The sequence below is a fragment of the Mus caroli genome, unplaced genomic scaffold, assembly GCF_978045245.1.
Source record: "Mus caroli unplaced genomic scaffold, Mus_caroli_1 scaffold_9, whole genome shotgun sequence".
Taxonomy (NCBI): Eukaryota; Metazoa; Chordata; class Mammalia; order Rodentia; family Muridae; genus Mus; species Mus caroli.
The window spans coordinates 58,593,589-58,621,389 of NW_028227264.1; the positions used below are offsets into that span (position 1 = coordinate 58,593,589).

At 51.5% G+C, this 27,801-nt stretch overlaps 1 protein-coding gene across 1 annotated transcript in view; it reads right to left on the reverse strand.

The window, feature by feature from the left end:
* Nucleotides 1–27,801, reverse strand: part of Cdh23 (cadherin related 23) — a 383,664-nt gene that overhangs the window by 121,269 nt on the left and 234,594 nt on the right. Inside the window, exons 14-19 of the mRNA XM_029482781.2 lie at nucleotides 14,558–14,622; nucleotides 12,227–12,464; nucleotides 9,880–9,985; nucleotides 9,164–9,291; nucleotides 3,581–3,653; nucleotides 1,857–1,973 (exon numbers count right to left, since the gene is read on the reverse strand). Coding sequence (XP_029338641.1) covers nucleotides 1,857–1,973; nucleotides 3,581–3,653; nucleotides 9,164–9,291; nucleotides 9,880–9,985; nucleotides 12,227–12,464; nucleotides 14,558–14,622 — 727 coding nt within the window. The remainder of the gene's footprint in view (nucleotides 1–1,856; nucleotides 1,974–3,580; nucleotides 3,654–9,163; nucleotides 9,292–9,879; nucleotides 9,986–12,226; nucleotides 12,465–14,557; nucleotides 14,623–27,801) is intronic.

The following is a 27,801-nucleotide window of genomic DNA, read 5'->3' on the forward strand; positions in this document are numbered from 1 at the left end:
ATGGAGGTCTCACATGGCCTGCGTAGCCTGGAACAACTTTGGGTGTTAATCCTAACTTGCCAACTTATATTTGAGATGAGGTCCCTTGTTTGTTGCTATGTAGCCCAGGCTGGCTCATCTGTAAGCTACACTCTCCTGTCTCTGCCTCCCATCTCAGTGCAGGAGTGCTAGGCTTACGGACACACATTACTGCATCCATCTCTCTGTGGGTTCTGAGAATCAGAGCTTACATTCTCACATTGCCCAGCAAGCACCACTGGGCCATCCCCCCATCCCAGGCTAGCTCTTTATGAAGAATACATGTCGCATGCAGCATTCTTAGTGATTGAGGAATGACTTAAAGGTGCTAGGAGCTATGTGTGGGCTACCCGCAAACACTGCCATTTTCCCTAAGGGATGGCAATGCTTTGCTGTCTCTGGGATTCATGGAACCGAACCCTGTGCACATTCTGAGGTGGGACCATTGCTTCTTGGAAATGAGGCTTGCTAAGGAGGCTTCCTTGAGACTAGGAGGAAGGCTGACGTGGAAGGAGAGACTATGTGACTCTGGCTCTCCTCCTCTGTCCTTGTATACAACGATAGCACCATCTTCCTCAAGAGCTTTGAAAGGAAGAGCAGGAATAAGAGCTGGAAGGCCAACCTTGGTCCAGGAGTCACAGACACCAGGAAGGTCCTGCTGGACTACTGACTGCCCGGGGCAGGGATGGCAAGATCCTTGCTCCCTGACCAGGGTAAGCTGTTGCTGAATGGTGATCATGAATGAGGCATGGACCCCCAGACTTTCCAGTAATGAGATAGCCCCTGCCTACTCTGGCCAAGGAATCATGTAACAAAGGTGACAGATGCCCCTTTCAGGCCTGGCCTGTCACATCCACCTTATACAATGACCCTAGTGTTTTCTCCTTTTCCAGGGAACTTGGAGCCACAACATGGAAGGGACCTGGGCTGACAATTGTCATAGGAAAGGCCACCCACTGGACACCTGCCACACTGCTGTATGTTCCTATTGCTGTGAGTCACTGAGAGTCTGGGATAAGCCTGTTAGCATCTAGAGTTCCTTCAAATTTACAGAAATGCCCCCTAGAAGCAGGTGACCAGCATACCCATACAGCTGACCTGGACCCCAAGAGGATCATACTGTAGTCTTCCTATGCTCTACCATTGAAATAGGCACCTTCCAAATGAGCACACAGAGCCCCAAATTCTCCCCAGGCATGCTGAACATCCTGGGATCTGTTCTCTCTCTCTTTTACTTTAAGGAGGAGAGAGAAGTGAGGTGTACAGAGAGTCTTAGAAAGGGCACAGGACAAACAGAACTGCAGATGGGAGCCCCTGGTGAATATACAGAAGAAATAACAGGAGGAACTTTGTTCTGTACTTCCTATAGGCTGATTTTAGGTGTGCTTATCACAGTCTAGTGCATACAACGGCTCTAGTGCACACAATGGCTCTTGTGCACACAACAGCTCTAGTGTATACAATGACTCTAGTCCACACGACAGTTCAGAGGCAACACTGGTGTGTATGAAGAGGAGCCCAGGTTTAAGATCCAAGTAAGCAGCCATGGTAGAAGATGATTAGGGGTGAACACACCCCTGACGGGTAGTGAATGCCAGCTCTTTGGAAAATGAACAGCTTTAGCCTCTCTTTGCCCTCGAGAGGCACAGCATGGTGGCCATGTCTGTGGTGAGGTGGCCCAGGGTAAGATGAACAATTAGCGCTAGAGCAACTATTTCAGAGGTTCAACCAGGCACTTAAGTCCAGCTTGCTACTAACAGCAGGGGAAGAGACCATGGTCCCTGACTGGCCCAGGAAGGGCAGCCTGATGGTGCAGAGCAACAGGCTTGGGGGCTCACCAGAGCGGGCATTGATGCGGAACTGCGAGGAGCCCTCCAGCGAGTAGATGATAGACTCCTGCCCATACTCCCGAGAGCGGTCCAGGTCCGTGGCATTTAGGAACAACACTGTGGCTCCTTTAGGAAGAGAGAGAGGTAGGAGGTTGCTCTTCTGACCCCTTCACTCCATGACATTACATCCTGGAACCTGTAGTGACCGTGCCTCTAGGAGTTAGAGAGCCTGACAGGTAAGTTACCCTAGGAGGCTAAGTGGGTTCAGGTCTCCACATGGGTAAGGCTGGGCCTGGGATAGGGTCTTCTCCCTTCCCCTCCCCCAGACACTTGGCCCAGCTTCCAAGAGCACAAAATGTCCCCTAACCTTGCCTGGCTGTCCTGTGGATCAAATTCACCCAGATCCACTGGCATTCATTTGAGGCCAGAGAAACCAAGCACCCAGTTAAATTATTCTACATTTACTCTACATCCTATTGTTGGTCCTGTTTTATCTTATTCATGGCAGAATTTATAAAGGGCTTTATTTTCTTGTTAACATCCAGTGAAGAAGGCCTTTGGTCTTTCTCTTCTTTTCCATCTATAGAGAATCCTGGGTTTGAGGAGGGGTTGGTTATCCCTGCAGTCCTGGACAGACCCCACAAGTGGTCTGTCTTATGGCTGTGCCCACCCAGTCTTTGGGCTGCAGCACCAGCCTGCTCGTGGGGGCACTCAGAGGTTGGGTGTCATCCCAGGTTAGAGCTCCATGGCCCTTAGAAGAGCACCTTAGACACTTCTTCCTCTGCAGATGACCCAACAGGGGTCATTAGGTCATCTGCATGAGGGGCTTCTGGGAAGGCTCCCTGGGAGAAGTACACAGGTGCCAGGCACTGGAAGACCAGCAGTCTCCAAGAGAAGCATGCATCAGGCAGGCCCCTTCCGGGTGGCCAGGGGCCTCAGATGTACTTTTTTTTTTTTTTGATCCTGGGAACATGAGATAGGAAGAGGATTATGTATCTTAGGGAAAGACCTTGTCTTTGCAGAGTGTCTGGGAGGGTAGGGAGCACTGAGTGTCTTTGGTAGGGATAATCTTTAGGTGATGCTAGACACAGGAATATGGGCATTGGCACAGCCTGGCACCCAACTCACTCACCTTCAGATACTGGATTGGTACCCAGAGGCTCTGCTCAGGCCCCAAAACATGGAAAGGCACCCCTCTAGCTCTGGCTATATTGATGTCAACTGTCTCTAAGTTTAGCCGTGCTGGATACTGTCTCCTACTCTACACCAGGGCTCAGAAGTCTTTGCCATATGCATATCCCCTGAGGACTGCACACTTGGAGGTGAAGGTGAAGCTGCCCGTCTGCCTCAAGGACAGGGACCCACATGTGGAACTTGTGGTGCTGGCTCAAGTTGGGCCTTCCATTGCCAGGCTTCTACTGGAATATACGTCGACGTCCACCCTTCAAAGCCACCCCACTAAAAGCCATGGCTCCTGGGATCTGACTCATGGTAGCAAGTCTCAGGACACCCCACACTCCAGATTCCTTCATCGGGATTGTGTGATTAAGCATCTTCTACTATTCTTTTTTCCACGGGACTGGCTGCAGATGAACGTGACCCAGTGTCCAATGAGGGTCCTGCACATGGTAGCTGACAATAACCAGATGCCCCCAGAGACTTCCCTGGTTTGTTATGGATGCCTGGGAAGCTGACAGTGGCCCCTCCCCCAAATGTATGTACCAAGGCTGTACCTGCCATGATGTTCTCCAGCACAGACACGAAGTAGGCGGGCTTGCTGAAGGTGGGAGGGTTGTCGTTCTCATCCTGGAAGGAAAGCACATGGATCAGCATGTCGGGAAGGTACTCGGCCAACTTTGGGTAAAAGTAGGAACCAAGGGGAAGTTTGGGAAGGGTGGCCCTGAGGGTCTCTGGCCTCTCTGTATCACCAGAGGCTAGGGTATTATGAAAGCCAGGAGTCCCTCTGCCAGGCCAGTTGAAGGATAGGTTGGGTGGTCTTTAGGGAAGTATGTAAGGGTTGGGGCGGGGGATGAAATGAGATTTAGAGACAGACACTGAGTAAGATAGCAGTCAGCTTGTCTCCAGCTCCCAGTCTCCCACCTAACAGCTGCACTCCAAGCTTACTTCCAGAGGCCCAGTCCCTTAGTTCTTTCATTCCTATCCAGCGTCCACCTGATCTTCTCTCCCAGCTGAGTCAAGACACAGTGAAAGCTTCTAGAAGCTCTGCTAGAATGAAGAGAGAGGGCTGGAGAGATGGCTTAATGGTCAAGAGCACTGGCTGCTGGTCCAGAGGACCTGGGTTCAATTCCCAGCATCTACAACTCTCTGTGACTTCAGTTCCCAGGGATCTGATGCCTTTTTTTCTGGCCTCTGCCATTTGGCACTCAGCTGGTACAGAGACAATCCATTCATGTAAGCAAAACACCCAATCACATATTTTTTTTAAAATTAATTTTAAAAAGGTGAGGAAGAGGATTCGAGAGAGGGCTCAGCAATAAAGAACACTGTCTGCTCTTCCAGAGGTTCCCAGTTGAATCCCAGCACCCACATGGCAGATCACAACTCTCTGTAATTTCAGTTCCAGGGGATCTGGTACCCTTGCACAGACATACAATGCAGGGAAAACATCAATAGACATAAAAAAAATAAATGAATCTTTTTTAAAGGGTGAAGGAGAAAGGCACATCTAGTAGCACAGATATGAAAGTGTGCAGGGGCAGGTAGTGGTCAGGCTGGTCCCAGAGCCTGGACTGGCTGTAGCTGGGGTTGGACAGCCAGCTTGGTCCACCAGCTTCGCATCCTCTGGATCACCCTGGCCTGCAGCCTGGTACCTGCCAGTTCCTTCCTTTGGCTCAGCCTGTAGCAGCTAGGGATGGGAGTGGGAAGCCTGGCTGAGGGGCTAGACCAGGTAGAGATGAGCCCTGTGTTGGGGAGAACCCATGCCAGGTGCAGCCCACAGCTCCCTAAACTCTTCAGTCAGAAAAGCAAGCCTCCCGTCTTTGGGACTCTCACCAGAGCCAACTTCTGCCATCACTCACCAGGAATTCCTCCCAGTTGCCCTCTTCACTGAAGATGCTCTAGCTCCCCCGACTCTGGCTCAGCTTCGTGCTCCCCTCCTCAGCTCAACAGAGCATGGAGGAGCTCAGGAGCTGGCTGAGCATTCTGCCTTTCTCCCCATGTTGCCATATTCGATGGGCCCCACTACTAGGTCCTCAGAGCTCAGGGACCTGGGGACTCCTCCAGGGGACAGAGTTTGCATTTGCTGAACTCTTTTACTACGGTTTCTTCTGCATGAGCAAGCAGGAGAAGGATGAGACCATGCTGCCTGACCCGCCTCTCCCCAGACTCGGGACATCCCCAGCCTGCTGCATGGTCCAGGAATCGATTTGCTTCATTTCTTCCCAAATCTGTCCCCTCGCTCTGTCCTGCGTACAGGCTCACTCCCTTCCCAAGGAGCTGGGAGCTTTGGGAGTCTCCTGACACCCAAGGTCCCCACAGGCTACCCAGGACCTCACCCAGGCTGCTGGCATGGGCTCGAGTGCTTTGGGTATACACTCGGAGGCTTCTGCTCGGCTGCACGAAGCAACGTGGAGAATGTCAGCAACGGAGCACGAGGCAGAAACTTATTAGCGGTGATATTTCCCCGGATTCTGGCGCTGTACTTGCTATTAGTTCTAATTCAGTGGCTCCCTCTATAAAAGCTTATTGTCCCCTAATGGGAAATCTACAAACCGAGTTTGACTTCTTTATTAAAAACCAACAAGCAGCGGATGAAAAGGGATCACCTGGCTTCTCTCACCTGATCCTCCTCCTTGCCCAAGCCTGAAGGTTCTCTTCTGCCTCTCCCCACACGAGCCTGCGTGGGGAGCCTTCTGCCAATTATTCAATGAAAGCTGTTTCTGTTATTTTATTTTATTTTTTTTTAAAGCAAGAGAAAATCCTTTTGGCCAAGAGAGGAGGCCGCTAAGCAGAATGACAGCTATTTAAAAATCACCCACGTGCGAAATCAACCCGAAGGCGGTGACCTTTTCAAGTATGGTCCTTAGACACGAGTGACTGTGTTGTCCAAATGCCCTGCTTGGGAGCTGAGCCGATGTTCTCTGAGAGCCACAGTGGCACCTGTCTTTGTTGCCGCCTGCTCCTGCCTCCAGATGGCTGGACTAGACTCAGGGGATGTGCAGACCCCCGGGGGCTCTCTCTGCTCAGTGTCAGGAGGATGTGACAATAGGGGCTTGCTAGCTTACCTAACTGGAGAGCAGTGGAGCTTGTAATCACTCCCCCCACCACCACCATGCAGTGTCTTCTGCCTGGCTATTACCCCATCGTTCATTTACACTGGGAAAAGGATTGCTCTGGTCCCCTGGAGGGACTGAGGCAAAGAAGAGGCCCAGTCGGGTCTATTTCTCCACTGAGCCACAGAGAGCAGAGCACAGTCTGGATTTCAATGTCCCAAGGGCAGATCACAGACAGCCTGGTTGTGCCTGGTGTGGCCCCTTAACAGGAAGCAGCAATAGTCCACTGTTAACCACAGCAGGGCCACTGGGTATAGTAAAGAACTATACTTTATTTTGGTTTATTGAGATTGGGTATCGATTTGTTACCCAGGCTAGCTTAGAACTGCCTGTAGCCCAGGCTCCTCTTGAACTCATGACTGTCCTCCTGCTTCAGCCTCCCAAATTATAGCCATAAGAACTGTACTTTATTTTCTAAGACAGCCCTGGCTCAGTTAAGCCTATTCACAGGGTAGGGGTGGGGTCTCTGAAGAGTACTGGGCTCAGTCCCATGTGAGTGAGGATGACCCAGTTTTCCTAGTCTATGACTGATGAGAAAATGTCCAGTCAGATGTTCCTCAGGTGTGGGTTCAATCCCAGCTCTGTCACTAGCAAGTACAAGGATACGGGTTGGTCGCCTTCTTTCTGCCAACCTGATCTTCCTCTACCAAGGGCCCAGACGGGACTATGCTACTGGAAGCCTCTGGCGCCATGGTGGAACCAGTGAGTTTTAGTTTCCGTGGCTGATTTCACCTGTCTAGGTCAGAGTAGGCCACTGCAACCTGTCTCCCTACTCCCCTTGACCCAACGAGTGTCAAATGTCAACTTGACACCGCCTAGAGTCGTCTGATGGAGTCTCAGTCAATATATTGGCCCGTGGCCCTGTCTGAGGGATTGTCTTGGTCAATGATTGATTGAGCCCACTGTGGGCGGCACCAGCCCTAGGCAGCTGGGTCTGGGCTGTATAAGAAAGCTAAGTGCCATGAACCCTAAGTGAGCCAGAGCACTAGCAGAGTGCTCCTCCATGGCTTCTACTTCCTGCCCTGACTTCCTGTGACCTGGAAGTGTGAGCCAAATAGACCCTTTCCTTCCCAAGAAGGGCTTCATCCATTCAGAGTGTGAACGAATTTGTTCATTCATTCAGCAGAATGAAACTAGAATATGCCCCCTCCCCCTTCCCCACCCCACCCCTACCCTTACCCTTCCTAGTTTCTTGTTCCAAAGCCTAGAGAGTCCTGCTCAGCCCTGCCTCCTTCAGAGCTCTCATTTGCAAAATGTCAGGCTGGGCATGCTGTTGTTGACAGGATACAACACCTGCCCCGGCATCTGTGATGACGGGCAACATGCCAGGGACTGCCTGTGTGGGTTCAAGCCCTTTCCATGGTAACATACGGGGCAGGCACCATAACTGTCCCCATTCACAGATGAGAACACTGAGGTTCGGAGTGGCGAGAAGCACAGAGCACACAGTTAGTGGGTAACGGAGGCGGGTTCTGAGCCGCATGACCCCAGGAAGAGCCCCAAGAAGCACTGAGCTCCTCCTCTTTCATCCCACATCCCTTGGGGGCTGAGGGACCAGCATCATGCTGACTCTCCAAAGTGCCTCAAATGCAGATGGACCGGAGGGGGTGGTGGGTGGGAGGGGGGCCTGGCTGGGCCAAGGGGCAGTGTGTGGCTCTGAGGACGGTAGAGTTAGGGGCTGTGATCAGGATGGGGAAACTAAGGGAGGTGTGGTCAGGGCCAGAGGTCATATGATGAGCACTAGACACTGTGCATTTTCTGGCTCCTTGGGGCTACCTTGATGGGTTAAGGCAGGAGGAGGTAGTTCAGTGGTTTTGGACTCCCATGAGTCTCCTTTTCTTTTCCTTTGCTACTCTCGAAAGCAAAGTCCTGACCCTCTGAACACCCTGAGCTGTCCCTATCTCTGCCTGGGCTCCTTTCCCTGCCATTCCAGCGTCCCATTGTCCCCTGGGAGTTTCCTTAGGCATCCCACAGATCCCTTATCACCCCAACTCCACCCAGGTGAGTCAGGAAGTAGAGGTCTGGAAGCTGGTCCCAGCCTCGGGCTAATTAAAGGACTGGTGTGGGGCTGCCCCAGAGGCTGCCTGGAGCTGGCTGCAACTGGAAGGACAGCTGCAAGCCTGCTCTGGGGACACTGGGGACATTCCTAGGCTGTGTTCCACCCCCACCCACCCCTGCCCCTAGTATGTCCCAGCTGACAGTGCAATTTAATCCTAACCCCTACTGACATTCATTCACCCTCCCTTGCAAATAGGGAAGGGGCATGCTGGTGTGTGCTCAGGTGTGTGTGTGGTGGTGGTGGGGGGGTCCCAGGAGGAGTCCCATGGGCCTTGCTGTCAGACTACACTCTAGGTCCCCCCTGCCCCCAGTGCGGCTGAGGGAGCGGCACATGGCAAATGAACCAGTGTGGAGATGGATTCGGAGACTGATAATTTCAGACAGGAAAGCGCTAAGGTGTATTTGATATTCATGTCAGACAGGCAGCAGGTTGCGTTCAGGCCCCTTTCTATCTTCAGAGGACCAGAGAGAGGCAGGGAAAAGGAAGAGGGGTACAGAGAGGGACAGGGAAGAGGAATGGTGAGTGTCCCGTCATTCCTTTGGACTCCATGGAACTCGACTTCTGAGGACAGGATCCTTTCTGCTCTCCCTCCCTCCCTCCCTCCCTCCCTCCCTCCCTCCCTCCCTCCCTCCCTCCCTCCCTCCCTCCCTCTCTCTCTCCCTCCCTCCCTCCTCCCACTCTCTCCAGCCTTGCTTTCCAGATGACATCCCAAGGCTTCACATGAAACCAAAGCAGGGTCATACACCTCTCACTGAGCTCCAGGCCCCTGGGTCTCTCTGCTCACGGCAGGCAGGCGGCATGGCAACCGAAGCAATGGCACGATGCTCAGGGAGCAGGATTTGGGGCAGTTTCAGTGGTGGGGACACAGGCCTTTACCACGAGGCTGAGGCGAGGGAGGCCTCTGGTACTCTGAGAAGATGCATTCACCACCCTGGGGGAATAAGGCCAGTGAGCTGCATACTTACAAACACTTCAATGGTGACAGGGACAGTGCTGTAGAGCGGAGGGTTGCCAGCATCCTTGGCCATGACTGTTAGGTAGATCAGCCCATTGGGTATCTGCTCGTAATCCAGAGGGCGGCTCACACTGATCACTGGAACAGCAGGAGCAAGGACCTTAACAAACAGAGTTCAGCCACCCAGCTACAGCATTTCCCTTGCTAGAGGCAGCATGGCGAGCCTCCTGGGCCTTTCACTTAGTTTACTGACTGGCAGCGCCTGGCTCTGTGCTCAGCCCACCCACTGGCCACTATTGTGGTAACAAGGTGACTTTGTCGTTATTCTCCTGAACTCCACAGAACGCGCAGCTGAGGAAGGCCTCCTGCATCATCTCCCATTTCTTTAGATGACTTTAGAGACTCTGCCCTCAAGAAAAGGCTGCAGCCTGCGAAGGCTGGAGGTAGCCACACCGACCTCCCCAGAGGACAGTTCATCCAGCCTGCTTCCTTCATCAACTCCAGTCACCTCAGGCTTCCAGCTGTACCTGCATGGCTGGCTATGGGCCTCAGACCCAGAGCAAAGTCTGGCTGGCTTGAGACAGCTGTTGGCCTTGGGGAGCTATGACCTCTGACTATATCCTTTTCTAGCCACAGGGACCTGGCTAGACCGGAGGTGGTTGTGACAGTAAGGGTCTTACCAACTTTCTTCCCTACTGGGTCCTCCCGCCCTGTTTCCACTCGTACCTCCATAGCCTTCATATACGCTGATGTCGAAGTAGCTGCCGAAGGCGGATGCATTGACGATGCTGTAGGTGATCAGGTTGTTGGGAGGGGAGTCTTCATCTGTTGCCTGGAAGGAACAGTGTAGTCAGGGCCCGGTGAGCCCACCAAAGCCCTGGGGACAGGCAAGGGTGGCTGAGAGGCAGCTCCTCTCAGTTCTTCTTTCGATGATGTAGCTCAGGTTACTTCCTGCCCTGGGACCGCAGGGACCCTCTTGTTCCTCAACAGAAACCCACTCTCTGGCTCCCAGGAAAACTCTGTCCCTTCCCCTTGTGGGCAAAGAAATGGGCTGGAAAGTGGAGAAGCAAGGTTGGGGCCTAGAAAGTGGGGCTGGGATCCCCCAGAAAATACTTGGCTCATCAATGTCCCATCTTCTCTGTTTCAGATCCCAACACTTCAGGACTTAGTGCCTCCCTTGAGATAAGCCTGCCATGGTTGGGAATTAGTTTGTCCCAAGGGTCCGTATGGTGATGGCTTGTTCCTCAGGGTGAGGCAGTAAGGGGTAGTGGAACTTTTAAGGGGTAGAGTCTAGTGTGAGGTGGCTACTTGTCTGGAGGCTCTGAACAGCATGGATTAACGTCGTTTTTTGGGGGGCTGGTGAGATGGCTCAGTGGGTAAGAGCACCCGACTGCTTTTCCGAAGGTCCAGAGTTCAAATCCCAGCAACCACATGGTGGCTCACAACCATCCGTAACGAGATCTGGCGCCCTCTTCTGGAATGTCTGAAGACAGCTACAGTGTACTTACATATAATAAATAAATAAATCTTAAAAAAAAAAAAAAAAAAAAAAACGTCGTTTTTTGAGGGATCCTGGTTAGTTCCCTCAACATCAAGTGACAACAGACAAAGCATGCCTGACTGACTCTGTCTTGCTCCCTAGTGAGCTATGTGAGCCTCCTTCTCTGATCCACTCATGATGATGTCTACAGCATGGCGAGGGAACCACGGAGCGCTCCTCAGAGGGTTACCTGATTGACACACATCCTACTTGATTTTCGATATAATGTATGCAGCCTCAGCCGTTGCGTTCTAGCAACAGTGCATGTAGCACGTACCATATAGCATGTAGCATGTAGCAAGGCAGAGGAGGCAGGCATCTGGAAGGAGATCCTCCCTGCTCTGGCTGGAGGGAGGAATTAGCTTCTTTCCAGGGTGTCTCTGACTCTGGAGAGCCCCCAGGGCTTCTCCGCTTGCTGGCTGTACCTGGGGTCAAGCCAAAGGGAAGGGCAGGGTCTCCGGGGAAGCCATGCCAGGCTGGGTGGCACACAGTCCCACCTTCTGTGTACCCTTTCCCACCATTGGCAAGTTTCAGAAATAAGGTCCAAGGGGAGGCCCTGGGTTCTGTCACTTTCGACATGAGCATAGGGGTGAGGGGACATGAAGTCCCTGGTTAGAGATCTGTGCTATGCACTAGGGACTTGCTTCAGGGAAACTTGTGAAGGACAGAGTCTCCATTTCAGGTGAGACCTGCTCTCTCCCCACAGGCTATGTCTTCCTTGCCCATCTCTCCTCTGCTTTCCCTTTTGTGGTCTCTGTGGCTACTTTACATGTGTGTGGACATGCTCAAGTGTATGCGCACACATACATGCAGATGAGTGTGCACCTGTGTGAGTGTGTGTGGGGGGCAGGGGTTGACATCAGATATCTTATTCATTGTTCTTTGCCTTATCTTTTCAGAGAGGGTCTCTCTCATTGCAATTGGACCTTGTCAGTTAGCTAACACAGGTCCTTCCATCTCCCCTCCTCAGGACTGAGATTATAGGTGTGAGGGTGTGAGCCAGCTAATTTTTAAAAAAGATTTATTGTTTTATTTTATGTATGCAAATACACTGTCACTTTCTTCAGATATACCAGAAGAGGGCATTGAATCCCATTACAGATGGTTGTGAGCCACCACGTGGTTGCTGGGAATTGAGCTTAGGACCTCTGGAAGAGCAGTCAGTGCTCTTAAACTGCTAAGCCATTTCTGCAGCCCGAGAGTCAGGTTTTTAGGAGCGTTCAGGACTAAACTCAGGTCCTCATGTTTGAATGACAGGCCCTTTCCTATTGAGCCAATTTATCTCTTCTCTGGACAGTCTGATGGTCTTGCAAAGGGACTGTTACCACTCTATGGCCTTGTGAGGAACATGGGTGATTTTATGCTAAGTGGCCTGACATCTGGTTTGAGGTAGACATTCTGAAGGTGTCTCTCTAGATCTCCAGGGGGCGGGAGGTGATGCTCAGAGGAGCCCCGGGCATGTAGATGGGAGTTTTAGCACCTCCTGCAATAACTCAGGGTAAGAGATGACAAGTCTAGGGCTCCTGGGCTTACCCTGAGCCGCACCAGCTGCGTGACAGATGGCTCATTCTCCCTCAGAGCACCCACATAGGCATCCTTCTGGAAGGTGGGCACATTGTCATTGACATCCAGCACATTGATCCGGACCCTGCCTGTGGTCTCCTCACCACCGCCATCCCGGGCAATGACAGTCAAGGTGAAACGCTGGATAAGTTCGTAGTCTAGCCGGGCTATCAGCATGATGAGACCCGTGTCCTTGTCCAGTGAGAACCTGTATTGGGGAGGGAGGAGGGAGAGGATGCCAGGGTCAGAGCAAGCTGTGGATGAGCTCCTGTAGGGGCTGAGCACTGGGTGTCAGGTCCCTCTCTGTGAGCAGGCACTTCGGTCCAGGGATGTGTTTGGATAATAGAGAACTTGGGATACAAACTCTGCGGTCTGATAGTTGGAGAAGGTTGCTGGGCCCTCTCTTGGAGCTGACCCTGTCAATTGCTGGAGGGACCAAGCCTTTGGGAAGCGGTACTCTGGGCATCAAATGGGCCAGTGAGACCAACCCTCAACTGGAGCCTCTAAATGTGCCCTCTAGAAACCCACGGGAGCTGGCAGGACCCTGGGTATGCTCTGCCGATTCAGCAGCTACTCACATTCATGTCTGGAATGCCCCAGCTTGTGGGACAGGGAAGCCCTGGGTCCAGAGGTGGGAAGAAAGGAGAGAGCCAAGATGACCAGGTCCCCCTCAAGAGCTACTCTGCCCTGCGCACCCAGCCACTGCCATGCCTCCATCTAGCGTTAATGCAGCTGTCACAGAGTGTCCAACAAGGCCTGTGACACACCTTGATAGAGTCCTAGAATCTTCCTGATTGCTGATCACAGACTGTGTGGACTGTGACTATAAGCTCACAGCCAGACTGCCTCAGTTAGTCCCAAATATATGGGGCTATGCAGTGTGTGTGTGTGTGTGTGTGTGTGTGTGTGTGTGTGTGTGTATGTGTGTATGTGTGCCCATGTACATGCAGATACACTTGTTTGAGCATGTGTATGGAAGCCAGGGCTCAACTTTAGCTGTCATTCCTCAGATACCAGGCCATCTACCTTGAGTTTTGAGACAGGGTCTCTCACTGATTTGGCCAGGCCATCTGTCCTGTGAGCCCCAGGGCATCCTCCTGTCTCACCCTTCCCTGGGATTATAAACATGTACCATCATGGCTGGCTCCCCCTACCACCACCACTTTAAACCATGGGTTCCTGAGACCAAACTCAGGTCTGTATACTCCCAGGGTAAGCATTTTCCTGGCTGAGCCACCTCCCCAGCTCTAGGCTACTTATTCTTAGCAGCCAGCCTGCCCTCTGAATTCAACCAGGTCTTGATCATGTTAACTTCACAGACCTTCCCTTGCCCTGTGAGAAACTGATAGAGAGAGAGAGAGAGAGAGGGAGGGAGAGGGAGAGGGAGAGGGAGAGGGAGAGGGAGAGGGAGAGGGAGAGGGAGAGGGAGAGGGAGAGGGAGAGGGAGAGGGAGAGGGAGAGGGAGAGGGAGAGGGAGGGAGGGAGGGAGGGAGAGAGGAGAGAGAGAGAGAGAGAGAGAGAGAGAGAGAGAGAGAGAGAGAGAGAGAGAGAGAGAAGGGGGGGTCTGGCAAGTAGTCTACCTAGTAGCTGCTGCTTGCTGAGTGCCACATCCTGGTGGCAGAGGCTTTGTATCCATCCTGGTGGCAAAGGCCATATACAGAGGCCGGGCCCTATTGTCTACCAGCTGTGTGCATTCTGTAGGTAGCTTAGCCTCTCTGAGTTGGAATTTCCTGTCAGGTGGACGTAATGAGAGAGAGAGAGAGAGCAGAGAATGGGGTTCCCTGTCAATAGGAAGGGATGACTCAGGACCCAGGCTGATGCATGCATGGTAAGTGTTTGACAAAGAGCCTGGCACACAGTCAGGCCTCAAATGTCCTCTGTGGATGCTGGTAGCAGGAGTAGTATTGTCAGAACTCCTTAGCATCATGGATGCCTGATTCTCTACTCCCGAACAGAGAAACCCTATACCAGAGAGCTCAGGGGTTTAGCCAACTGATTCTGGTGAGAACCGGACTGACAGACTCACTTTAGAGCAGTGGTTCTCAACCTGGGGGTTGTGACCCTCAGGGGTCCCATTCAGATATCTGCATATCATCAAATATTTACATTATGATCCATAATGGCAGCAAAGCATACAGTTATGAAGTAAAAATGAAAATAATTTTAAGGTCAGGGGTCACCACAACACAGAGAGTAGCTGCTCTAATGTTCTGATCCCTGGGCTTCTCCGAGCACAGAACAGTTTGCTGGACTCTGTGAGTCACCAGAGGCTGCTGCCAAGGGGCTGGGGCAGGAACTCACCTGTCAGGGTCATCACTGAAGAAGTAGTTGACTTCCCCAAAAGTGCCCACGTCATTGTCTGTTGCCTGCGGTGGTAAAAGATGAGGTTGTTATTGTCAGGCCAGGAAAGGACCCCAGGCAACTGAGTACTGTCACTTCTAAATGCCTCTTGTGGCTCAACCAAACTACCCAGAGCCTATGCTGGCCAGCAAGGTGGTCAATGGCCACAGACGGCGGTCGGGGTACACTGGAGAGCACAGTCCTTCTAGAAGGCTTTTGTGGCTGGGGTTAACGGCTTCTGCTTCACCCTGAACATGGCGGCAATCCACCATGCAGGCTAAAGCATATCTGGCCATCCTTTCCTCTGTCTTGCATATTCAGCAGGCTGTCCACACAGGGCATTGTCACTGTCCTGGACAAGAACCCTGGCCCCTTCCTAGGCTAAAGTTTTAGGTCTGGCTAGCTGTGGCTTGCCCCCACGTACCAATTGGGAAAGGCCTGGGCTGACCTTGGGGCTCACTTACATCTGCTCTATCCTCAGGCTTCTCTCTAAGATCATATGTGAATAGAGACTGCAGCTAAGAATACGTTTTTAATGCCTTTCTGCTCAATATTTTCTGAGGTTCTTTTTTAAAGCTCCCAGATTCTATGAAATCTATTAAATTCTACATTCTTTATAATAAACCTGAATTTTCATGAGACGCTAATGCGTGTTCCCGTATATCTAGTTCCGGAAGGCAGATAGATGAATAATATATTTCTATCCCAAATGAATGAAATGAAAAATATGTTTATATCCAGAGAATTAAGACCTTAGTTAACCAGAAAATGTGGCTATTCATAAAGATGCCATTTCTGAGAGCTTTGGGCTGCCTGCTTTCAGGGCATTGCCTCCTGTACCCATTTCCACTTGATGTCTCCATAGCAATGATCTTAGCATCTGTGTCAGACAGACTCCAGTCCTATATCCTGACCCCAGCCAGCTTCCTCAGTGTATGTGCTGAATAAATGTAAGCATAGACCCCCGAGGGGCTCTTCTGCCCAAGCCATTCCTCATGACAATTGCCATTACCAATATCTCCCCCAGCCCCCAACAGAGGGGCCATCACTATAACAAACCCAAATGATAGACAGGGAAACTGAGGCACCACAAAGAGTTCACTCAAGGCTCACAGCTTGAAACAGAACAAAGCTCACTTTGTATCCCGCACCCGTGGCTTCTGAGTGACCCCCTCTAACCTGCGAGGGTTGTTCCAGAAGAAAGGGAGTCTGGGAGCTCCAGGGATTAAGCAACCATAGCTCCTCTGAGTTTGCCTTTGCTCTCCCCTTCCAGGGATGGAGGAGAAGGGAGGGTTGGGAAAATTCCTTCCTTCCATCCCTATATCGCAAGGGCAAACCAGCATTCAGGGTATCATCAGACACCGGCGCTGTTGCTGTGTCTGAGGAAAAACTGGAGCCATGTCATGGAGCCCTTTGGTGGAAGCTGCACTGGGGTAGAGACACAAAATGGAGGCCAGTGGCCCCCGTAGGACCAGAACAGCATCCTCCTTTGTTTGAGGAAAGGGCTGGTGGTGCTGCAGAGTAGAACTTCTGCCTGCTGGGCTCTGGCTAGCACAGTGCCTGGCACACAGCAGGAACAGGTGCCTCCGGGTTCCCAGAAATGAATGGGCAACACCCAGCAAGAAAGGGAATGTGGGGGAGGGAAACGTGAAGAGAGATGGAAGGAAAGGTTGATGCTAATCACGCTTGTCAGCACAATTGAATCTGGAATCAAACACAGGGCAAGCTGCTAGGCACACATGTAAGGGGCTTCCTTGAGTAGGCTACTTGAAGCAGGAAGACCCACGCTAGACATGGGTGGCACCCCACATCAAAGGAGGTGGAAGGAGAAAGCTGCAATTTTGCCTGTTTGCCTTCACTCTTGCTGGCAAGTTCCTCTACATTAATGCTGCTGCTATTGTTGCTGCTGCTGGAGGTGGTGGTTCTTTACTGATATCAGAACCCAACATCTTCCGGCTTCCAAGTAGATTGAACACCAGGTATTCTCCATGAGTCCTCTAGACTTTCAGTACCAGGTTGGGATCCTGAGGTACCCAGCCTTGTGCACTGAGAACTTGCTTCTTGGCTTCACCACGTATAACAGCCATTACTGGGATACCCAGACCTTATCCCATAAACCAATCTAATATATTGACCTTCAATATATATTCATGCTATTGGCTCTGTTCCCCTGACTAATACAGAAGGATTTGAAAGGCAAAGAAGGGAAGGGGCACCCAGGGAGGAGAAGGACAAAAGTGACCCAGCAGCCACACATATATATGTCCTTGCCTTAGGAGAAGTTCCTGTGTAGATCCTTCACTTTGGGAGCCCTACAGAATAGCATGTGGACTGTTCAGACAGGAAGAACTACTGACTCCCCTAAACTAGCCCTTCACTCTAGAGTTTGGGTCTAGAATAGCTGAGGCCTAGGGGATCCACTGGTGATCCCCTGGGGACCAGTTGAGACCATCTTAATGTAGCCGCTGCCCTCTTCCCCAAGGACCACCCTCCCTTCCCTGGGTGAGCCAGACTCAGTACAGCTTCCAAAGAGCCTGGCTGGTCCCTAGGGCCTTCTCACTGCCTGCTCAGGCCACCAAAGCTGATGAGGGAATAGTTGTGAGCCCTTTGGTGTCACCACCTAATGGCTGTGTGATGTATGTAAGCCCAGCGCCAAGTCTTTCATTTCTCAACTGCATGAAGCCAAGGTGAGGTCAAGAACTCTGTGCCCTATCAGGTGGGGAGGGACCACACTAGCCCCACCCCCAGCTTGTGCAGCCACCTCCAGTTCAGGCTTGACACAGACAAGGACAGAGTAGGCTGTGCTGCTCTGCCAAGCTTAGGGCCCATCTCTGGCCTGTCTCACCTGCTCCTGTCCTCAAATCCAGCCTTGGTTAATGCTTTAACCTACAGCCCCTTTAGCTTGGGCAGACCAATTCAGGGTGGGGACAAGCTGGCAGATGTACTTGAAGCCTAGCTGGGGCTTGGAGTGAGATACTTGTGTATCTGTCTATAACTACATCTGTGCCCATCTGCATTATATATATGTGTGTGTGTATGTATACATATAGTATAATACAGCATTAATATATAATAATATATATAATAAATGAGTCTGTGTATGTTGTAGGTCTGTATGTATACATATGTATATGTACATATGTATGTGTATACATGTGTATATAAATATGTATCTATGTACATATGTTTGTGTGTATTTTATATATGTGTGCATGTGTAGAGTTATATGTGTATACCTGTGTGTACATATGTGTGTGTATATATATATATATATATTTATATATATGTGTGTGTGTATGTGTATGTATGTACATATATGTGTGTTTGTGTATATGTGTATGTGGGTATGTATGTATGTGTATACATATATGTGTGTTTGTGAATGTGCTCATGCATATATGTGTGTGTCTGATATATACATATATGTGTTTGTGTGTATGTGCATATGTGTGTATTTGTGGAGTATATCCATATGCATGTCCGTTTGTATGTGTATCTGATTGTCTGTATATATGTATCTGAGTGTATGTTTACATGTGTGTACATGTGTTATTAGAATATATGCACACATGTTTGTGTGTATAGAGACCAGAAGTCAATCTCGGGAATTCTCCCTTAGGAGCTGTCCACCTTGCTTGAGACAGGGTCTCTCACTCAGATCTGGGGCTTGCTGGTCAGGTGAGGCCAGATAGCCAGTGAGCCCCAGGGACAGATCCTCCTGTCTCCTGTCCCTGCCTTCCAGCACTGGGATTACTAGCAGGCACCATCACACTTCTATGGGAGTTTGGAGGATCAAACTCAGATCCTTCCACGTTTGTGCGCAGCATTTGACTGCAGAGCTGTCCTCCCAGTCCCTGTAAGTCTCTTTAGCTGTGACCACATCCCTACCAGGTAAGTACATATAACCTGTCCCCCATTGTGACTTCTGTATGAAATGTCCCCACATTGAAGGTTTGGTCTCCAGCTGGGATGCTATCTGGGGAGGTGTGACCCAGATAAAGGAAGTAGATCAGTAGGGCGGGTGGGCCCTGGGAGCGCATTGCACCTGGCCCTGTTCCTGTGTGCATCCTTCAAGTACCAAAGGGTAACACTCATCACACACTCCAGTTACCTCGATGTTCTGAGGAAGGGCGTGAGACCAAAGGACCATGGGTTAGACCCTCTGGAACCATGAGCCGAAATAGATCCTCCCTCCCTTCTTGTTCTGTCAGGCATTTTGGTCTCTGCTATGGAAGAGCAACCTTTACCAAGGAACAAACAGAAGCTCCAAGATGCCGAGTTACCTGCCTTCACATCCCACTTACATCCATCTTGTGCCGTGAGGGACACAGGACCCCGGTGTGTTACCCTCAGGGCTGGATATCTAGTCGCCCATGTGGTACTCTGTGCAGTCTGGCAGCCACTGCTCTGGCTCCACCCTGTGCAGCTCTGTCTGCCCGAGCATCCAATAAGCCACCTCCTTCCTCAGACTTACTCACAGTAGCTACCCGATGTCCACTGCCATATCAAGTGACAGATAGGCCAGGCTCACATAAGGATGTGCTCAAAGGCCTGCAGGTAGAGAATAGAATTCCCCTCCAGACACCCCTCCTCCCTTTTCCCTGCCACAGTCTAGAAATGAGTATATGGGTGTCCTACAGGACACTCCTGGGGCCTCCGCATCAGGCTGCAGGATGGTGGGGAGAGGGCACAGTTGGCCACACAGGTGTCTCAGACTGTACCTGGCTACCCAGGCAACCCTGAGTTCCAGGTGAATGCTTCAACTATCCTCTAGCGCCCCCTTCTGGTACTTGTGTAGAGGCCACCACCCCACCTTGTCTCTGCTGGGTGCTAGACACAGGACATCTGTATACTAGTACACTTTACTAACGAATCTGATGGCCTCTACAGGGACTAGAGAGGTGGCTCCGGACTTAAGGGCACTAACAAGTGCTTCATGAAGCTTGCTGCTGGGTATACAGCATGGTGACTCACTACCTGCTGCTGTATTGACAGAGTAGAAGTCCAAGACGCCAGCCCTTTGGCAAAATGTAAGGGTTCACTCCATCAGCAAAGCCTTTGAGCACAGGCTCTTCCAGAGGACCAGAGCTTGGTTTCCCACACCACGTCAGGAAGCTCACGGGTAACCTATGACCCCAGTTCCAGGGAACATGATACTATCTTCTAACCTCTGTAGGTACCTTCTAACCTCTGTAGGTACCTGCACACACACACACACACACACACACACACACACACACACACACACACAAATATACAAATAAATATATTTTTAAAAAATTATTACTGTTCTTCTCTGCTTAAAAAAACTCCAATGGCTCCTTGTTACTTGATAAACGAATCCAGGCCAATATCCTGATGTCAAGGCTAGCCACATCCCAGCTGACCTTCATTCCTGTAGCCCCATCTTCCCTGACACACCCCAAACTCTTCACATAGTGCATTACCCATCAGGACCCACTCTTCCCTTACAGAGCTCTCGAAACAGTCCCTGGTCTTGGCCAGGAGTCCTTGGTCACATCTCTCAGGGAATGCGTGGCATAATCTGGGGTCCTGAAAATCACTCATGAGCCCCCACTTCCCTCCCGGTAAAGGAGAAGCTCAGATCCCACTTGTTGCTACCTGTAGCCATGAGCAGACAGATGCTCCTGTGGCCAGTGAGGAACCCTGCAGATTAATCAGGGGTAACCTGGGGTTCATGACGCACCTCAGACTCTGGTTTCTTCTGTGGTGGTCTGAATATGCTTGGCCCATAGGGAGTGGTACTGTTAGGAGGCGTGGCCTTGTTGGAGGGAGTGTGTCACTGTGGGGCTGGGCTCTGAATCTGCCCAGTGGAGGAAGAGTCAGTCTTCTCCTGTTTGCCTTGGGAACAAGATGTAGAACTCTCTCTCAGTTCCTCCTGTACCATGCTGGCCTGGATGCTGCCATGCTCCCTGCCTCGATTCTAATGGACTGAACCTCTGAGCCTGTAAGCCAGCCACAATTAAATGTTGTCCTTATAAGAGTTGCTTTGGTCATGGTGTCTGTTCACAGCAACGGAAACCCTAAGACAACTTCTAAAGATCAACCTAGTGACCGCGTGGAGATTGAATGACTCTTTGTGAGGTTCTGTGGGCAGGACACAGTGAAAATGTTGGGCAGATGGAGGATAACTAGCCTACCTGGAGGTTTATGACACACCCGTCCCCCTCCCCTTGCTGCTCAGTAAATTCTCTATAGCCCTTCCAGTGTGCTGGATACTGTACGAGGAACCAAAGTGTCAGGTCCTCTTTGAAAGGTGACTTATCATCAGAATAGAGAGACAGATAGCTGAGAAAGAACTAGCTAGATAGTGGAACTCAGACAGTGGCCAGAGCCACGAGGAGATACAGCAAAGAACAGGCTGTAGGCAGGGGAGTGAGGCTGAGAGGCCTCTCTGAATGACAGGAGGCTCTGCATTAAGGTGCCTGGTGTTGGCAGGAGAGCTACCGGTTGTATGCAGTAGGACACCCAGGCCTGGGGACTTAGGACATCTCTGTCTCCCTCACCAGGCCTTCCCCAGTCTAGAAGGAATGAAGGTGGGTCAGGATCACCTGTCTCCATGGCCAACTCATGTCCCCTTGGTCGGCTTCTGTCCTCATGATCAGCATCTTGTCTCTGTGATGATTGGCACTTGCCCTGTGTTTAGCACCCGCCCCTTTGGCCAGCTCCTGTCCCCGTGGTTAGTGGTCAGCACCACTCCAGTGGTCAGCTCCTGTCCCCATGGCCAGTGGTCAGCACCAATCCTGCGGTCAGCACCACTCCTGTGGTCAGCTCCTGTCCTTATGGTGGGTTTCTACCCATGCCAGCACTGCCCCTGTGGTCAGCACCGCTCCAGTGATCAGCTCCTGTCCCACATGCCTTTGCTACAGGGATAGCCATGCCAGGCTGAGGTGCCAGGGCGCCCAGTTTCTGAGGCATCTCCTCAACCTCGCCCTGCACTGCTTTCCTGGGCGAGCACATTCCGCCTCTGAGCTTCATGATTGCAGCCATGGCACTTATTTTTGTGATAGACAATGCCAGCACAAGTGTAATTTTCTGCTGTGGATGGAAAGGGGAAAAAATAAATACACGTGGGGAGAAAATTCCAAAGGTTAAGACAAGGTGAGTGAGGAGTCTGGAGAGGGAGGGGGGATGTGGTCCCCAGACTGGTCCGAAACTCCAGTCTCTGCTCAGTGCATTGACAGTGGGCCGCCCCCCTCCCTTTTTTTTTTTTTTTTTTTTTTTTTTTTTGCTTTGAGCATTTCACTACAGGCCACAGATTTTTACAAGAATTTCCTATGCTTTCATTCTACCTTCCCAATAGCTCCATGGGACACCCCATTCTACAGATGAAGGAGGGAGCTGGTGGGGGGGGGAGCTCTGTGAGGTCAATTAGCTTGCCCAAGGTCACACAGCTACAGTGCTGGGATATGGAAAAGGCAGCTGTAGCCTGAGATGTTAACCATGCACCTTCCTGATCCTATAGAGATGGGTGGTCCCGGTCTAGAGGAGTCAGGTGTCCCCTTGGAGCCAGGTGTCCCCTATAGGCAAGGCTCTCCTCTTGTCTCAGTGGCTCTGCCCCTGCTTGGGTGTCCTTCCAGCCTTGACTGAGAGGGGCAGTTCCTATAGCATGGGCTTGGCTCTTCCAAGATGTCACCTCTCAGCTAGCAGGGCTGGAACCTGGAAGAGTGCCTTCCACTAACTTCCAAAGATCCCCAGCTCAGTGTATGCTTGAGCTTGGTCTGTGTGGGTACCTTAGACCCAACCTGAAGGAAGGGAGGGGTATGGTGTGGTCCAACCTGACATCTCTGCTCAGGGTTGGGGCATCCATCCTGGTGAAAACAGATACCCTCTGACCTACCCAACCCTCAGTATACAGGCCTCCCTGTACCAGTGGGTCCAGGGCTCACAGCAAGCCTAGCACTGTAGATGTGTTCCCAGGGACTCCCCTTGCCAACAGGGAGCAGGTCCTCACACGTGCTCCCTGAAAGTGCCCTGTGACCCAGCTAATACTCTCAAAGAGCCTTTCTAACTCACTTCCACTAGACGCAAGTGTCCTATCCCAGGATACCTGCCCTGCCAGCATCCTACACACACACACACACACACACACACACACACACACACACACACACACCACAGCTGTCTCCACACCTCCCTGTAGGCCCTTGACTTGGCCTGGTCAATGCTCGTCTGCAATTGTTGAGCCTTAAGCCCCACTGGTTCCCACTTGCTTACATCAGCTCTAGATGGCCATCCTCTGAGCCTCCTTCCAAATACAGCCCTGCCCTTCCTGGGTGCTTCACTCTGCTATATGACTCTTTTCCTGTTGGGATGGGAACCTCAGAACACCTCAACCCCTTTCTATAGCCTACAAGCTTTCCATTACCGTACCTCCTCCTGTTCTGCATCTTCCGAAGTCTTTATACATAGACCCTTTCTCTCTGGGTCTCAAATAGACCCTCTTCCTGGTATCCTGGCTTTCCCTTGTATATACTTCCAGCATCTCTTTATTTTCTCTCTGGCTCAGGCAGGCAGAGAGCACCCAGGTTACTAACCCTGAGCCATGTAGATCACACACACACACACACTCCTCCCTCGTCTCAAGTGCTCCCATTAGCCCCTGCAGGCCTCTACCTGCCTCTCCCAGCCACCTGGACATCTCTCCCAGCATGCCTGTGGTCCCATGTGCAGTCAGTCCTCATCCAACACCTGCACTCTAGTCACACGTGCACGTCCAGACCTCCTACTCATGCGTACTGGGGCTTCGGCTCTTAAGCACAGCAGGCCCAGCTGCCAGGCTACCTTGCAGGCAGCGCTGGGTCCCAGTAACCTAGCAGGTGTCGAGTGTGGTTCTGCTCCCATGCACAGATCCGCAGAGAAGGGCACCGGGCACAATTTGTTCAGGAAACAATTGCAATGTTTGACATGTCATCAGGATTGATGGAGCAGAAATTTACATGCCAGAATGCATTTTTAAACAGCTCCAGCGAGCCCTGGTGCTGCACGGTAATACTTGACACATTCATCATCACGCAGGCCCTTGGAGCAGCTCCTCAAACCAAGTGAGAATGTTGGGCTCTGCTGAGAAACTTTCCCCATCACCCACATGTAGGATGTAGGACTAGAGAGGCTGCTGTGGATGGGAGGAGGCTCCGGTGGCGGGACCGAGAGCATGGAACTTTCTGTGTGTTCCCCTCCCCAAAGGATGTGGGTGAAAGGGTATAGCCAGCAGACAGCTCAGCTCTCTATGCTTCTGTGGCAATGCATAGCACATTGGGAAATTTCTTCTTCAGCTCAGATGGAGTGGGGTTGAGGGTGGGACCACAGTAGCCGTGAGTGGTGGGCAGAACTCAGTGTGGCAAGGTGCTGCTGCTCTGAGCGATATGGCCTCTGGTCATATCTACGGAAGAAGAGCTACTGATGGAGGCTCTGAAGAAAGTGTTGAGACCCTGAGTAATCAAACAGTGGGTGGTCCAGAGAGTGGTGGAGCTAGGGGATGACCACAGGTTACAGGGGCGATGACAGATGGGCTGTGGGAAGGAGACATGCATACTTAAGGAAGCCTCGTCTGGGCTGTCTGGGCCTGTAGGAGGTCTGGAGCTGGAAGCTCAGAATCCCCCACCTGAGAGGAGTGCATGAACCAAACTGAAAGACAGGGAAGGGCGTTCCAGGATGCTGGGAGCTGAAGGCAAAGGAAAGGGGCAGGGGACTTCTCTCCCTGTGCCCAGTGGGGACCTGGGATGGACAGCTATTGCCCCATGATCCATGCCCACAGCCGACATTTTGATCATGGCTCTGAACACAACAAGGCTTCGGCACCTCTCTCATGGCGTCTTCCCAGAGTGGCTGTCAATGGTGCAGTGGAATTTGTGTTCTAACACATTTGCTGTCCCCATTGGTCTCTCTGATGTTCCAGGGTAAGGAAAACGCTTGTCCCTGGAGTTCAAGACAAGGCTGGCACAAAGGTCATCTCGTCTAACAAGGACTTGTGGCTAAGCATGGTGAAGATACCACTTGAGGGTGACCCAATCTGTATTCTGCTCAAAGTGCCCAACTACGGACCTGAGTGTGACCTGAGCTGGGGTCTGTGTGCTGCCCAGACACCTGAGCCATCTGCCCACTTCTGGCTTACTCCCCGCCAGCAGACGACCCTCCACCCAGCCTTGTGACCTCTACCTGTCACTCAGTCCTCAGATTCCTCCCAGGTGGGGCTTGGTCCTGGGTCATTAACCTGAGACCAGCAACATCCTTTCTTAGGAGGGTTCTTTTCCAGCCTCCTCACCGATTGCAAAGTGTTTCCCTCTGTTGGGTTTGCTCTGACTCTCTGGGAGAACATAGGTTCCTGGGACAGAGCTGAGAGATGCTAGTGTGGCCCAGGCTGGGGTGGGCTGACCTCAAAGCAGTCGACAGACAGCATGTGGTGGGAAGGTCATGGTCTGACTTGTTGGTAGTGTCCTGAGCCTTTGTAGCTCTCTAAAGCCTTCTAGAATCCAGGGAGCACCTGGCCCTTGAGGCCTTGCCAGACTCAGTTGAGAAGTGTTTATAGGTGCTGACTAGGAAGGCCCTACTTAGCAGAGACAAACATAGAGTCTCGGACCCTGAGCAGGTGGGTTTCTGAGAAGGAAAGATTGACAAGAGAGGGGTGAGGCCACAGAAGGAACGGGGAGAAGGAGAAGAATGGAGACATAGGAAGATGGGAAAAGGGAGGCGAGAGGGAGAATCCTTAGCCCTCCTATCCCAGTTCTCATCATACTGTCACATCCACCCTGAGCCTCAGTTTCCTTATCTGTGAAATGGGGACAATAATCTACCCTGAGCCTCAGTTTCCCTATCTATGAAATGGGAACAATAGCAGTTGCCATCTCACTGTGGCGGGTTGATGAAGGCAATTCATGGAAGAGTATTTTCTGCTGTGTTTGGCACACAGGGACAACTTTCTGATGGAGCTGGCATCAGTCGTTGTTTTTGTTTTTGTTTTGTTTTAAAGCATAATGTTATGTATCCCAGGCTGGCTTCAGACTTGCTAAGTAGCCAAGAGTGACCTTGAACTTCTGATGCTCATGCCTCTACCTCTTGAGTGTTGGGATTACAGCTGTGCACAGCCACATCTGTTGCATGTGATGCTGGGGACTGAACCCAGGGCTTCGAGAGAGCCAGGTACTCACTCTGCCCAGCTTCATCCCTCTCCTCCCTCTCCTGCCTTCAGCACTCTCTGCACTTCTCTGTGCATAAGCATCTTCAGCCTGGCCTTCCTGACTCCTGGGCTGCACAGCAGAAGCCAAGGTGAGGGAGAAGGGAGACATGACGCCCACCCTGCTGGAGTACCACGATGTCAGTCTCACAGGCAGGAAGGGTGGCTGGCAGGGGTTGGGGAGGCGTTGGTCTGACACATCTATCGCAGATGCGGCACTGCTCCTGGGTGCCAGAGTTATTGTCTTATTTCCCTTTATTTTAAAATCTGGAAATAAAAATTGATGGGGAGCAAATCTAGCTCTGAACTTTTAAGGAGTTGTCTTGGGGAAGCGATTATGTTGTGTCAAAGGCTGTCAGGGGCACGGGGGCAAAGCATGCCAACTGCCTGGGCAGTCCCCAGGGACTCTAGTTCAGTGGTGTGGGGGGAGGGGTCTCTGAGGCAGAGGGATAGCTAAGTATGTGGGCCCGGTGCCATGGAAGACACTGTCTTTAACAACTTGACATCAACCTTTATGAGAAGCAGTGAGGTAAGGGGCCTGAGGTGAAAACCTCTTCTGGTGGCCATCAGCTGGAAGCCAACAGACAGAATTGTGTCTGCTGATGGCTGCCAGAACGGCCTTCCCCTCCTGCTCAGTTCCTTAGTGGTCCAACACTGTTATGAGATGCGTGGATGTGCCGACATTTTGACTCTACCCCCAACATGGTCCCCACTTTATGGGTGAAGCAAGCAAGGCTCAGAGAGGTTAAGCAAGGCATTGAAGTCACACAGCACTGGGCTTGTATAAGAAATTTCATTTTCTCTCTCTCTGTGTGTGTGTGTGTGTGTGTGTTTAAGAAAGGTAATAGGTTTACCAAGTACATTATAAGAGGTAGTAGCCTGGGCAGTAACAAAGAGACTCTGCTGCCTCATCTCTTTTTGTGTTGGGTACACATGTGTGCATGTGTGTGCATGTATGTGTTCATGTGTGCATGCATGAGGATGGAGGGCAACCTTGAGTCTTGTTTTTTGGGAGCATTTCCCACCTTTTCTGTGTGGGTTCAAGGGATTCCAACTTAGGCCCTCACATCTGCAAAGCAAGTGACATTTCCCAAGCCTACCTCCTTTTTAAGACAGTCTTGGTGATTACAGCTTTAAGGCAATAGACGGCTGCTTGTTTATGTGTTAGGCACGCTCAAGTGAGTCTGTTTGTCATTTTCTCCTCATTACCACGTCTGTCTTCTAGGTGAGGCACTAAGGCCCAGGGAGATGAAGTGACTTATTAAAGTTAGTGGGCCACAGTATCAGCCAGAATTTGAACTCAAGTCTGCTAGAGATCCTGTCTCTAACTGGCCAGAGATTCAGAGAAGCCACTTCCTGTCTTGTGCCCAAGTTCCTGTATCAGGAAGGGGATTTTTCTAACCCTGTCTGGGATGTCTATGGTTCTGGCCTTGCTGGGCTTGCAAGTCAGCCTTCCCAGTCAAGGTTCAGCATGAACCTGCACGGTCACCAACCACACAGGACAAGCAAGGACACTGGGGAGTGGCAGAGGCAGCCTGGTCTCTTCACCATGCATCTACTACCAATGGCGGTACAGTCCCAACACAGGCAAGAGAACGGACCCACTGTGGCTGGAGGTTAGGAGTCTGCAGATGGCATGGCAAAGAATGGTGAGAGGAGGCCCCGCAGGAGTGAAGAAGTGGTCCCTGGGAGCATTCCAGGTGGGTGGAGGGAGCCTAGCCAAAGAGATCACGGTCTTGGGAGTCTTGGGACAGATGGCGCAAGATGGGGCTGGGGTGAGATGGACAAGGAGGGGAGGGGGGGGCTAGGACCTGGGAAGAAGATATGAAAAGCTTCTAGATCACATGACCTGACCCCATGTTCCCAGTACGATTGTCTCTTTTGTTATCTGTAAGTCACATTTGAGGGTGATGGAATTTGTCAAGCGATCACCCCTTCAGACATGTCCATATCCTCACCCCACAGGTATGTGGCCTTGGAAAACCAATTGGCTTTGGAGGATGTAAATAAG